The 13,769-nt window shown below is 44.5% G+C and overlaps 1 protein-coding gene across 1 annotated transcript in view; it reads left to right on the top strand.

The window, feature by feature from the left end:
• GRIP2 (glutamate receptor interacting protein 2) overlaps positions 1–13,769 on the top strand; it is a 181,958-nt gene that overhangs the window by 119,629 nt on the left and 48,560 nt on the right. The window contains exons 13-14 of the mRNA XM_084840214.1: positions 7,453–7,598; positions 12,167–12,247. Of these exons, the coding sequence (XP_084696340.1) occupies positions 7,453–7,598; positions 12,167–12,247 (227 nt within the window). The remainder of the gene's footprint in view (positions 1–7,452; positions 7,599–12,166; positions 12,248–13,769) is intronic.

The following is a 13,769-nucleotide window of genomic DNA, read 5'->3' as shown; positions in this document are numbered from 1 at the left end:
CGCCTCCTCCCCACCTTCCTGCTCAGGGTTTCCTTCCCCTGCCGCCTCTCCTTTCTTTTTTCCTCCTTTCTCTCTGCCCCAACTGCTTCTTCCTCCCACTACCTCCCTCCTCAACCCTGTTGTTCTCCCCACTCATCCACACTGCCGCTTCTGCCTCCCACCATGCTCAGCAGCAAGGAAGCAGGAAGCTGGCAGATCGGGCAATACGTCTCCCAGTCTGCCAACTTCCTGCTTCCTAGCTATTCAGCATGATGGGTGGCAGAAGTGAGTGGAGGGGTGAACAATGGGGTGAGTGGGTAGCACAATGGGTCCTGGTGGGCACCAGAGCCTGCATTGAGCAGTGGGTTGGATTAGATGATCTCCGAGGTCCATTCTAATTCTATGATTCTAAGACCCCCCATATCTTGTACCCAAGGTTTCATTACAACTTGCCCCTCTGATGATGGCTAAATGGAAGGAGTTATCTTGTCTAGAACTAGCGAGTGGAATTCTTCCTTCCGTTAATGTATCCATTGTTCTTGCAATTGGTGTGTGGAATGTGGAGGTCAGCGAGAGACAGCCTGGTGTTGGAGAGCAGAGCTGCGTGTCCCAAGCTTCTCCTAGCCTACTTCCCTCAGGTTTGGTGGACGATGCGGTCCTGTCACCAGTGTTGAAGTGAAATTCAGTTGACAGTCTGGTCAGCTTCTGGAATGGGGTCGGGGCAGCCATCTTGTCCTTTGCCTCAGGCAGCAAAATGTTTTGGGCTAGCCATGAGTATAGTTCTGAAAAGAAAGTTCTCAGTTATATATGCGTGTATGTGTCTTTTTTCTTTCTTTTAATTTCCTGTATTCTTCTAAAGTCTTACTGAAGGACTGGAAACAAAGGCACAAAAAGAAGCCAAATACATCATATTAAAAAAAAAACCACTTAAAAATGTCAAGGATTGATAATTTTGTGTAAATCAATTCCACCTTTATTTTTGCTGCCACATTTTCAGATTGGCTCTGTAGTAATGGCATGTGCCTTATGTATATTCATTCCCATAAACTTTGCAGATGAGAACCTTAAGATGGCTATGCCATTATTATTATATGAAGTGGTGTTTTTGCAGTCCTAGAGGCTGCAGAAAAGTGCCTTGATGGGTCTCATGTGGCGCTGCAAGGCAAAGCCAGAAAGAAATGGACTCTGGTTTTTTACACCATGACTCAGTATGTTTAATTTATTTTTGAAGAATCTAGCTGTGGCATCTCATATCAGTGCCTTTATTAGAGGAACAACTGATCATGGGTTCACTTCAGAAAATTTTACAAACCTGCAAGATTTGGGTATGAAACATCCTCTTAACTCTGTTCACTCTACTAATAAGAGAGACAAAATGCTTTTGACATACCAAAACTATCTAATACATAGAGCAAAAGGATGTTAAAAATATTTCATTTCCTGGGTGAAACTATATAACTATTACCATGATTTGCTCCTACTAAACAGAGATCCAAAGAGGGTTAGACAATATTGCCTAGAAGCTCAGCTCAGTGGCTATACAGTCAGGGCCAGAAATATTGGAACAAGGATAACTGTTTTGGCAGTTGGCCTCTGTACACCACCACATTGAAGTTGAAAGGAAACACACCCAGATGGGAGCGAAGTCAGGGCTTTCAGCTGTAATTCAAGGGGTTTGACAAGAGTGGGGCACTAACCATTCAGGAAGGACAGCCAGTGGCATATGCACACACTCATCGTTGGTGGCTCATAAGCAATGGAACAAACCAACATCATTTCAAACTTAAGGATCGCCTTTAATACCTGGATGAAAATCCTTTGCAGTCAATGACTGCCTGAAGTCTGGAACCCATGGACATGACCAAATGCTGAGTTTCCTCCCTCGAGATGCTTTGCCAGGCCTTTACTGCAGCTGCCTTCAGCTGCTGCTTGTTTGTGGGTCTTTCTGCCTTCAGTCTTGTCTTCAGTAAGTGAAAAGCATGCTCTGTTGGGTGGAGATCAGGTGACTAACTTGGCCATTGAAGAACATCCCACTTCTTTGCCTTGAGAAACTCTTGGGTAGCTTTTGCTGTATGTTTTGGGTCATTATCCATCTGAAATATGAAGCAGCGTCCTATCAGTTTGGCAGCATTCGGCTGAATCTGAGCAGAAAGTGTAGCCTATACACTTCAGAATTCATCCTGCTGCTTTTATCAGCAGTCAGGTCATCAAGAAACACCAGTGACCCGGTTCCATTGGCAGCCATACACGCCCATGCCAGAACACTGCCTCTACCATGTTTGACAGATGATGTGGTATGCTTTGGATCATGAGCTGTTCCTTTCCTTCTCCATACTTTTCTCTTCCCATCATTCTGGTACAAGTTAATCTTGGTTTCATCAGTCCAAAGAATCTTATTCCAGAACTGGGCAGGCTTTTTTAGGTGTTTGCTGGCAAAGGCTAATCTGGCCTGGCTGTTCTTGAGCGTTACCAGTGGTTTGCCCCTTGTTGTGAAGCCTCTGTATTTACATTCATAAAGCCGTCTCTTGACTGTAGATGTTGACAATGACATGCCTACCTCCTCAAGAGCATTCTTGACCTAGCTAGATGTTGTGAAAGGGTTCCTCTTCACCATGAGCAGCATTCTGCGGTCATCCACTTTAGTTGTCTTCCGTGGTCTTCCAGGCCTTTTGCTGTTGCTGAGCTTGCCAGTTAATTCGTTCTTTTTCAGGATGTTCCAAACTGTTGTGTTGGCCACTCCCACTGTTTTTGCTATCTCTCTCGATGGGTTTATGTTGTTTCCTCAGCCTAATGATGGCCTGCTTCACTCGCATGGACCCCTCTTTGGACCTCATGTTGGGAGTTCCAGTGAACAGCTACCAAATGCAAATGTAACACCCAGAACCACCTCCAGGCCTTTTATCTGCTTGCTTGGTCATGGGGTAGCCAGGAAACAGGCCCCACCTGGCCATGCAGCTGCTTGTCAGCCATTCGTTCCATTACTTATGAGCCACCAACGATGGGTGTGTGTGTATGCCACTGGCTGCACTTCCTGAATGGTTAGTGCCCCACTTTTGTCCAACCCCTTGAATTACAGCTGAAAGCCCTGACTTCGCTCCCATCTGGGTGTGTTTCCTTTCAACTTCAATGTGGTAGTGTACAGAGTCGAACTGCCAAAACAGTTATCCTTGTCCCAATATTTCTGGTCCTGACTGTAAAAAGAGTAGTTAAAGTAATGATGCTTTCCCAGTCCTATAAGGATAGTTCAGGAACATCTCAAATTGACTGAAAGAGCAGTTTGTGCACTTCCTCAAATACTTCTCCAGTCTCCATCCATTCATCATAATAACTGAATAGGAAGGGGTTTAGAAAAGAAGGGTGAAAGTTGCCTCTTTAATCACTGAGGTATTCATAAGGACCTCTGCTTATATGGAGTGTGTATTTTCTTGTAGTAGACCATAACTATATTTTAGTCTTTGAGAGAGAGAGTTCTTAAAGCAATAAAAAAATACCTAGAGCATTTCTGCACCTGCCTAAAATCCTGCAACTTTACAGGGGCTTTCCGTTTCCGTTTTAAATGCAGGATTACAATGGACTCCCTTTACATGTGCTCCCCCTCCTTTCTCCCCTTATCTGTGTTGTTCGATATATTCCATTATACAGCCACTAGGTGGCGCTGTAGTCTGGCTCCTCTTATTGTGGGATTTCCTCTTTTCACAAGGGAACTGAACAGGCAGTAATTTGGTAGCCCATTATCTCCGATCTTTTAAAAAATGGGATAAAGGCCATTTAGGGGATGCCCTGGAAGTTGTCAGTGACATGTAAAGGACCTGCAAAGTTCTGTGAGTAACCAATCTTAATCGTAGGATAAAAGTCCTGTGTGGAGAAGCCCCTAGACCATATAGGTGGGCAACATGCGGCCGTGGGCTGCATGTGATCCCTACTACCCACCAATGCGTCCCCCACAGCCCCCCCCAATTTACTTTTTAATTAGCAGATAAGCTGATTTTGATTCTTGGTGCTCTCCATAGCCACTATGGACACTATTTTTATTTTATGTTTTGTACCCACACAGGGTGTGTGTGGCCCATGGAGGGATTGGGGGCCCAAAAATGACCCCTGGACCTCCCTTATAACTTGCTTATCCCTTCCCTGAACAGTTTGGGACCAGGATATATAAAGAAAGGAGTGCCTTCATCCATATGACCCTGCCTGCACACTGAGATCTGCTTTGGAAAACTTGCTTGTGTGCCCAACTGTAACATCAATTAAGTTATCAAATACACAGGACCAGGGTCTTCTCTGTGGTAGCTCCTCAGCTGTGGAACACCCTCCTGATGGAGTTGCACCTCTCCTATGCTACTCAATGTTTAAATGAGCTTTTAAATACATTTTTGAAGGCTGCTCTTGACTAAACTATGGCTCATAGGTGCATACTCTAAAGAACAACTGTCTACATCAGCTTTCTTCCTCTGGTATTGCCTAAATATTGCTGTCTTGTACCTTACTATTCTAGTAATGTACATCACTTTGGAAAAACATGGCCCTAGAAAGCAGCTTAGAATTCCCTTATAAGGAAGAGAATAAGAAAGACATGGCTCTGCTGTTCTGCATTGAAAAAACAAAACCACATTTTGGGGGCCGGTGTGGAAAAGAGACATGCCGTTTGTCCCTCACTTGTAAGTTGGCAGTAGGAGATAATATCCCCCTTTAAGTCACCTCCAGCTAGAACAGAAACCACAGGAGCACTTTTTTCTTCAAAGGGTCCAGTCACATGGTCCTTCAACTGGACACCAGACAGGAGACGAATTAATTTCTAGAGATAGTGAATGTTGAGTCTCTTCTCTCTACTAACTGTCCAAAATATTGCATTTTATATATTGGGGCAGGGGACACAATATCCTTGCAATAGAAGCACTTCCTTGAGTAAAGACATCTGGGTTTACCGCAACAAACAAGGAACCGCATTTCCTATTTACTGATTTATTTATATGCAGCCCTATAATGAACTTCTCAGAGCAACTCACATATGGACACTGGAAAGACCTTAATCAGCAGGGCTCCTCTTAGATATTTTGATGCGCTGGGCAAAATTTCAAATCAGTTCCTTGCTTTAGACCATACCCTGGAGATCAAAAGGCTCATAGAGCTGTCCTCACTCAACCTCCCTGGAATTGTGGCTTCTCATGACCAGATGAAGTCTTCCTGCTCCTCCCCAACAAACACACACACACACACACACACACACACACCTGTGGCAACCACTTAACAAGCTAGATTGTCCAACATATCTTCACTCCTCTCTATCCCCAGACTCTGTGGACTGTTAGAGCTGGCCTACTCATGTCTTGACCTCATGTCTCGACTCATACCCTCAAAGGCGGACTGTCATTTAGGACAGGAGGTGTCCTCCACATCAGACTCCCAGTTCTCTGCCCCTAAAGTGATGTGTTTCTCCCCTGCTTTTTTGTTTTTTTATTTACCAGCTGCTGAACTCCCAAGTCCACTGTGACTAACTAGAACTCTGTTCCCTCCCTGAGCAGAGTTGGGCATGCATAAAAGGAGCAGAGCTCTGTGCATGCTCCAAACTACGATCAAAGTCTTCTGGCTTGCCAGGCAGGTAGGGAAGTTGTCAGGGATGACTGCATTTCCTGGATGCCATATTTGGACATATCCTGTGTGTCGTCCCCTTCTTCACACACACACACACACACACACACACTGTTCTTTGTTGGTATGATCTTCAAGTTAATGTTGCTCAGTTTCCCTTTTCTGTGTTATCAGTTTCTGGCTACTGTGGATTAAAAAGACTGGTTTCCTTTACTGCGTGACCATGCAGATTCCACCCCACCCCCACACACCTTTTCTGCCATGGCTTTAACGTTAACTTTCCTTTGTTTCCTCATTCTGTGAAATGGGTTCCTGCTGCAGAGCAGAGAAATATGGGCTCACAGGACTGTGTTAGTGTGTTGTGGGGATCAGACCAAGGCTCCCCCTTGCAGTCATGCTCTCTGCCAAGCAACTTGTTTATATGCCTCAGTCTGCCTCAGTGTGACATGTCAATGTTACTTAGATACTAAATACCTGTAATGCATCTCTTGAGTGTCCCTAGGATCTTCACAAGAGAAGAGATTGAGCAAAGGCCTGGCTGCGCCTGATCTCGGAAGCTAAGTAGGGTCAGTCCTGGTCAGTACTTGGATGGCAGACCTCCTGGGAATCAGGCTTCCTGCAAAGAGCAGGGGGTTGGACTTGATGGTCTTGTAGACCCCTTCCAACCCTATGATTTTATGTTAAGGTTCTATGATAAGGACGTGTAGAGAACTAGCTGTAGCTGGCTCCACCTGTGGTGACCCTGCCCTCCGTCTCACCAACCACCACGGCATACCCTGATCCCTCTTGGCCTCGTCTTTTCACTTTTGCTGGGATCTCCACCTGTTGCTTGACTCCTCCTTGCTTTCCTATGGCATCAGACTTATTTTCTGTCTTTCTTTCATTCTGGCTGTCGCAAAACTCACAGTACACAACAGCCGGTGCCTTACAACAAGTGCAGGTCAAGGCTATGTTGGAAATGTGTCTTATGCTAATATTGGCTTTTCAGCACCGTTAAGCACCACCTGTGCGCGTTTGGCTTCAGGAAGGGAAATTACAAAGGATAAATGATTACCCAATTTGCTGAGACGCTGAAGTGAATCTACTGAGTTGCAGCTTGAGATATTACCCATATATTAATCAGAGGAGTTTGTAATTTTCAATGTCATTAGTCTGGGTGCCGGTGGGTTCAGGCATGCTTAATGTGACTTTTGTGGCATTAGACATGGTTTCAAAGCAAGAGCAATATCAGTTTCTCTACCTTTCATACAGTTTTGATTGATCTTGATTATAATGTAGCTTTTCCTGGGTGGCAGAAATATATTTTCTCTAGAATGGAAGTAATTTCCACAAGAGTTGGCACTGATTTTCAGGACACATCTGAGAATTCCAAAGAACGTGCCAAGATCAGCCATCCATGTGCATGAATACCTTTGTTATACTGAGCACCTCAGAGCTGTACACTCTTAGACCTTTTCTACGTGAGGCAGTAAATCCGCTATATCTACTTCTGGTTTTGTCACAGAAATTGAGATCCGAGCACTACACAAAGAGTGTTTCCTTTCCTGCTTTTACTTGACATAACCTCTAGGTTGCACTGTGGCATAGCAGAATAGAGCAATTACATAAGCAGAAAAGGTGTTTTCTTTTGCTTTTACAAATAATACCACATTTTCCCTGCTTTAAAAAAAACTAGCTGAAAGTGCTATTTAAAAACAGAAGTGAAACTGGAGGGTCACATCGTCTAAAGAACCTGTAAACTATGAGTAGAGAATGACGAGAACACAATATGTAGAAAAGCTCACAATCCAGGTTGCCTATTGGTATTGTTCCTATTTGGAAAAGGAACTTTATAATCTCTATGAGTATCCTCCTTTCCTGACTTTCCACCACTCTGGACTGCAGGTGTGGCCTCCTACAAGTTGGAGATAGAGTGCTTTCCATCAACAGCATTGCAACAGAAGATGGGACAATGGAAGAAGCCAATCAGCTCTTGCGGGATGCAGCACTTACTAACAAGGTTGTTCTGGAGATTGAGTTTGACGTGGCAGGTATGGGAATGCTTATTTTGCCACAAGCCTGAATTCCTTTTTAATGATGCTTCATTGATGGCTTTGAATGCTTTCTTTTAAAATCCATCAACTCTGCAGAGTTAAGACAACATAGAGCAGTAAATGACCAGATTGTTTTCAGTGATCCAGAGATCAGGCTATGGCATGATCTCACTTTTTCTTGGCCACTGCATACTTTGTTTGAGCTAGAACCAGAAGCTTTACCCAAGAATCTAGCATCACTTCAATGTACACTTTGGACAGCCTGGTGAAAGCTCCAAATGTACTACCAGGAGTGATGCAGCTCTAGTGGAGCTGCATTAGAAGAGGAGCCGTAGCTCAGTGGCAGAGCACATGCTTTGCACATATAAGATGCCAAAATCCCTACTGTATCAGATAGTAGGGTTGGGGAAGACCTCCACCTGAGAACTTGTAGAACTGCTGTTAACCAAAAGTAAGTCCTCTGCTAGATATTTATTTATTTATTGCATTTATATCCCGCCTTTTTTCCTCTTGCAAGGAACCCAAGGCGGCTTACATTATCCTCCTCTCCAATTTATCCTCACAACAACAACCCTGTGAGGTAGGTTGGGCTGAGAGTCTGTGACTGGCCCAAAGTCACCCAGTGAGCTTCCATGGCCGAGTGGGGACTAGAACCTGGATCTCCTAGCTCCCAGTCCAGCACTCTCACCACTACTCCACGCTGGCTCTCTGGACAGACCAGTACTCTGATTTGGTACAAAGTAGCTCCCTGTGTATTTTTATGAAAGGTTTGTGATACCTGTGTCAGATTTATGGCTCACAGCAGCTCTGGTGCATGGCAGTGAGAGAGGTTTGTATCTAGCTTTTCCCATTACAACACTGCAGGAAACATTTCTTATTTCTGAATTTTCATCCCACCCTTTCCCCTAAGAGCTTATGGTATATGTGGTCCTCCCTCCCTCCACACATCCCTTATTTTATCATCGCAACAGTTTCTCTTGTAAAGCTGGTTCAGCTGAGAGATAGCAACTGGCCCAAGATCACCCAGTGATCTTGATGGTTGTGCAGATTTTGACTTGCATATTTCCGGTCCTAATTGGCACTTTAACCACTGCACCATGCTGGCTCTCAAGTGAAAGGCGTAAAAGCATCCTTTAGTATCAAGCAATCTGATTGTGATTAGCTAGAGAAGGTGACAGAAACTCACCACAAAGTCCCATCTGCTCGTAACAATAAAATGTGGGACAATAAAGCTTTAACCTGGCAGCATGATTTCACTCATCCTACCTGGTGCTGCAGCTTGTCAAGCAGCTCTTCAGCCACAATCTTGCAGCTGATTGTGCTGCTGCCAGCAAAGAATTGTCCAGCCTCTGATGTCGCCATAGTTGTAAAAATGAAAAAGGTTAGACTTGGGGGGGGGGGGGATTAAATACATAGCTAGGTTTTGTGTTCTTGTTAAGACATCTGGATTCTTTCTCTTTGTTTTAGAACCACAGCTGCCAAGCCCTACAAACATTTTTAATTTCCTCTTGCAAAGGGAAAAATCACTCATACATGGCAGTTTCTTCCAGGGATAAAATGGACTATGGGTTGGGGGTTGTTTTGTTTTTGGTATGTTGACATGAAACTATACTGAGTATGCGTATATATCCAACTAATTCAAAGACAAATGTCTCATATACACCACCTACCCTTCAGATATAAATGGTCATCTGTGCAAAAAGATGGCAACTATAATTTTAACTGTGAATTACAGCCATTGTGTATTACTAGTCACTGGATTGGGATGAAATTATTTACAGTTTCTTAATAGTGTATAGATTTTGATAGTTCATTCCTTAAACTTGGGACGTGAGCCATTATAAGGTTTTGTTTAAAACTAAATAAATAACTACTATAGTTAGTTGTAGTAAATGAGAATTCGTAGAATCATAGAATAGTAGGGTTGGAAGGGGCCTACAAGGCCATCGAGTCCAACCCCCTGCTCAATGCAGGAATCCAAGGCAGAGCATCCCTGACAAATGGCTGTCCAGCCTCGTCTTGAAGGTCTCCAATGTGGGAGAGCCCACCACCTCCCCAGGTAATTGGTTCCATTGTCGTATTGCTCTTACAGTCAGGAAGTTTTTCCTGATGTTCAGCCGGAATCTGGCTTCCTGTCACTTGAGCCCATTATTCCGTGTCCTGCACTCTGGGATGATCAAGAAGAGATCCTGGCCTTCTTCTCTGTGACAACCTTTCAAGTACTTGAAGAGTGCTATCATATCTCCCGTCAGTCTTCTGTTCTCAAGGCTAAACATGCCCAGTTCTTTCAGTCTCTCTTCATAGGGCTTAGTTTCCAGTCCTCTGATCATCTTTGTTGCCCTCCTCTGAACCCTCTCCAGTTTGTCTGCATCCTTCTTAAAGTGTGGTGCCCAGAACTGGACACAGTACTCCAGATGAGGCCTAACCAGTGCTGAGTAGAGGGGAACTAGTACTTCCTGGGATTTGGAAGCTATGCTTCTACTAATGCAGCCCAAAAGAGCATTTGCCTTTTTTGCAGCCACATCACATTGTTGGCTCATATTCAGCTTGTGATTGACAACAATTCCAAGATCCTTCTTGCTTGTAGTGTGGTTGAGCCACGTATCCCCCATCTTGTAACTGTGCATTTGGTTTCTTTTTCCGAGGTGCAGAACTTGGCATTTATCCCTATTAAATGTCATTCTGTTGTTTTCTGCCCAGCGCTCCAGTCTATCCAGATCACTTTGAATTTTGTTTCTGTCTTCCAAAGTATTAGCTATCCCGCCCAATTTGGTGTCATTTGCAAATTTGTTCAGCATTCCCTGCACCTCCTCCTCCAAGTCATTAATAAAAATGTTGAAGAGCACTGGGCCCAGGACTGAGCCCTGCGGTACCCCACTCGTTACCTCTCTCCAGTTTGAGAAGGTCCCATTGATAAGCACTCTTTGAGTCCGATTCTGTAGCCAACTGTGGATCCACCGGATCATTGTTGCATCTAGCCCACTTTGAGCTAGTTTGCTCACCAGGATATCATGGGGCACTTTGTCGAAAGCTTTGCTGAAGTCGAGGTATATGATGTCATACAGCATTCTACAAGGGAGGTGACTTGATCAAAAAATGAGATCAGATTTGTCTGGCAGGACTTGTTTTTGACAAATCCATGTTGGCTTCGAGTAATCACGGCATTGTTGTCAAGGTGCTTCCAGATGGATTGCTTTATGATCTGCTCCAGAATTTTCCCAGGGATTGATGTCAGACTGACTGGTCTGTAGTTCCCAGGTTCCTCCTTTTTTACCCTTTTTGAAGATAGGGACAACGTTAGCCCTCCTCCAGTCATCTGGCACTTCCCCGGTCCTCCATGATTTCTCAAAGAGAATAGACAGCAGTTCTGAGAGTTCTTCTGCCAGTTCCTTTATGACTCTAGGATGCAGTTCATCTGGCCCTGGAGATTTGAACTCATTCAAAGTCATTAGGTGTTCCTTGACCATATGCCTATCGATCTCAAGCTGCAATCCTGCCCCTTCAGCCTGTACTTCACCTTTGCCAGGGGGGTCATAGACCCTCTTTTGGGAGAAGACTGAGCCAAAGTAGGAATTGAGCACCTCTGCCTTTTCTTGGTCATCTGTTATCGTTTTGCCATCCTTATTTAATAGCTGAACCACCATTTCTTTCCTCTGCCTTTTACTATGCACGTAGCTGAAGAAAGCCTTTTTGTTGTTTTTAGTATCCCTCGCTAACCTCAGCTCGTTCTCAGCTTTAGCCTTCCTGACGCCATCCCTGCAATTCTGTGCTACCTGCCTGTACTCTTCCTTTGTTACTTGGCCTTCTTTCCACTTCCTATATGTGTCCTTTTTTGTTTTCAGGTCATCGCTAAGCTTTTTGTGAAGCCACACTGGCTTCTTCTGTTGTCTTCCACCTTTTCTTCTTGTTGGAATTGTTTGTGATTGTGCCTTGAGAATTTCCTTTTTTAAAAGCTCCCACCCATCTTGGACTCCTTTTCTCGTTAGCGTCGCTTGCCATGGGACCTTACTTCAGGGCAGCTGTATCTGTTATAATCCCCACGTCAGGGCTGCCATAAACTACTTCTGCTGGTAATGTTCTGGAAGCCGCCTCTTGCATGTACTGGGCCAATTGTGTGGCAAATCTTGATGCTGGTGGCAACAGCCTCCATCAGTGGAGGCTGGTGGCTCTGATGAAGTGGGGCAATGAATCCGCTCTGGGTTTCTGTCAGAACCAGTCAGAACTCTAAAGGAGCTCTCCAAGGTACAAAGCTATCCAAGTTCTGACTGGTTCTGACTGAAACCCAGAGCAGATTCACCGCCCCAGTAACATCGGAGCCACCAGCCTCCACTGGCCCCCAGTTATGTGTTGTGCTGACATGGAGAGTTGCATGCGTCAAGGCCCAGGGCAGATGGGGAGAGGCTCACAGACATTGTGGGCCCCACATCAAACATCATCTCTGTGTGAGGGCTAGAAGGTATGCCCCTGTAATTTATCTTCACAAGTTGGGGACTCTGCAGTACTACCCAGTTAAGCCATGTAAAACTGTATCCCCTGATCATCTAATTTGTTTCTTTGTTCTCTAGAATCTGTCATTCCCAGCAGTGGCACCTTTCATGTCAAGCTACCCAAGAAAAGAGGTGTGGAGCTTGGGATTACCATCAGCTGTAAGTATTGCTAAGCCGGAAGACGTATGTTAGCCTTTTCTTTACAATGGAAGGATGTTCTGGAGGAGACGCTCTCCGCATCTGGTAATCACTGGATAAAAGCACATCCAGCCACACATTTAGGATATCTGAAGTGCTGTATCAGTGCTTCCCAGCCTGGCGGGGTCTGCAGGATCAAGCCATCCTCCAGTGGCACCAGCTTGGGGAAAGCCCTGTACTTTTGCGAATAGCTCCTTGGCTGCGGGCAGTGTCAGCTTGAAAACCATGCCAAGGGGAGGGCTTTCCCAAGATTGGCAAACCAGCCCTGCAAGATTGCCAGCAGAGCTCACCTCCAAGCTGACAACACAATAGCTGTCATTTCAAAGAAATGCATATGGTCACCTGACATTGGCTTGAAGCTCTATCCAGAGCTTTACTTCTTCTGTAAAGCACATCTCTGAGCAGCATAGGTGCCCTTGAAACTGGCTGACGTTTGCATCATGTTCCCTATTGGGAAGCAAGCATTATTTCACAGCTCCTTCCTACTCCACACTGGTTCTTTTTTAAAAAAATTGTTGTTAGGGTACCTGATAAGGAAGAGCTCACCCTTACCATTAACAGGCCTTACAGCTTTCTTCATTGCCATAATTTGGTCTGCTGGCCACCTTAGTGCTGACCACGGTATTTAACTACAAACGATGTTTAAGGGTTATTCCAGGGATTGAGCGTACCAGCTCTTAGGAGTCCTGGGAGAAGAGAGGCCTTGTCATCAAAACACTCTCTGGTTCTTGTTATTCTACAACAGCAAGAGGCAAGATGGTCGATGTTCTTATTTACTATTCCTGATTTACACCCAGGCTCCCACCATCTCTGCAGGGAGGCAGGCTACCTCTGCTTTATGGCATGATGGATGAAGTGTCTCAAAACACATGTCCATTTTGTGTTTTTAATAGGATGCATAATGACTTGGATTGGGAAATTATTCCCCTCAGAGGAGTTTGAGCACATAACTCACACGCACCAGTGACTCCGCCAGTTATAAAACACCTTCCGCTATTGATTGAGACAAAGCAGCATTTGGGAAATGTGTAATTAAACACAGTCTAATACCGCTATAAAACCACATCTCAGGAAGGAAGTGTTCATAACAGTTGAAAGAACGATTTTTAAAAATTGAATCCAAGGATTGCTGAGTGAAGGGGAACACAAATTCATGAAGGGCAAAACTCATTTCAGGTCTGAATGGCAACAGAAAAGCAGTCAGCCCCAAAAGCCACCACCACAATACTTCTTCTGCGGAATCCATTAACATAAGAGAGAGTTGATAAATTAAAATATTCTTCTAGCAGGATATTCATTATCAAACTAAATGTATTTGTTCTCTGAATCTTTACATTTTGAACCAAGATAGAGAACTGAACAATTCATAAAGCCATTTCTGAGGGGAGAAAATTATTAATAGTTGAATTCACTTTCATCTACTACCAACAGTTCAGGTGTTGAAAGACTCCCCAGCCCCAGATATTAAGGATCAGGGATTTTA

Source organism: Heloderma suspectum, chromosome 2, assembly GCF_057233095.1.
Source record: "Heloderma suspectum isolate Gila_16-S chromosome 2, 16-S_ref, whole genome shotgun sequence".
Lineage (NCBI taxonomy): Eukaryota > Metazoa > Chordata > Lepidosauria > Squamata > Helodermatidae > Heloderma > Heloderma suspectum.
This window is presented reverse-complemented; position numbering and strand designations above follow the sequence as displayed.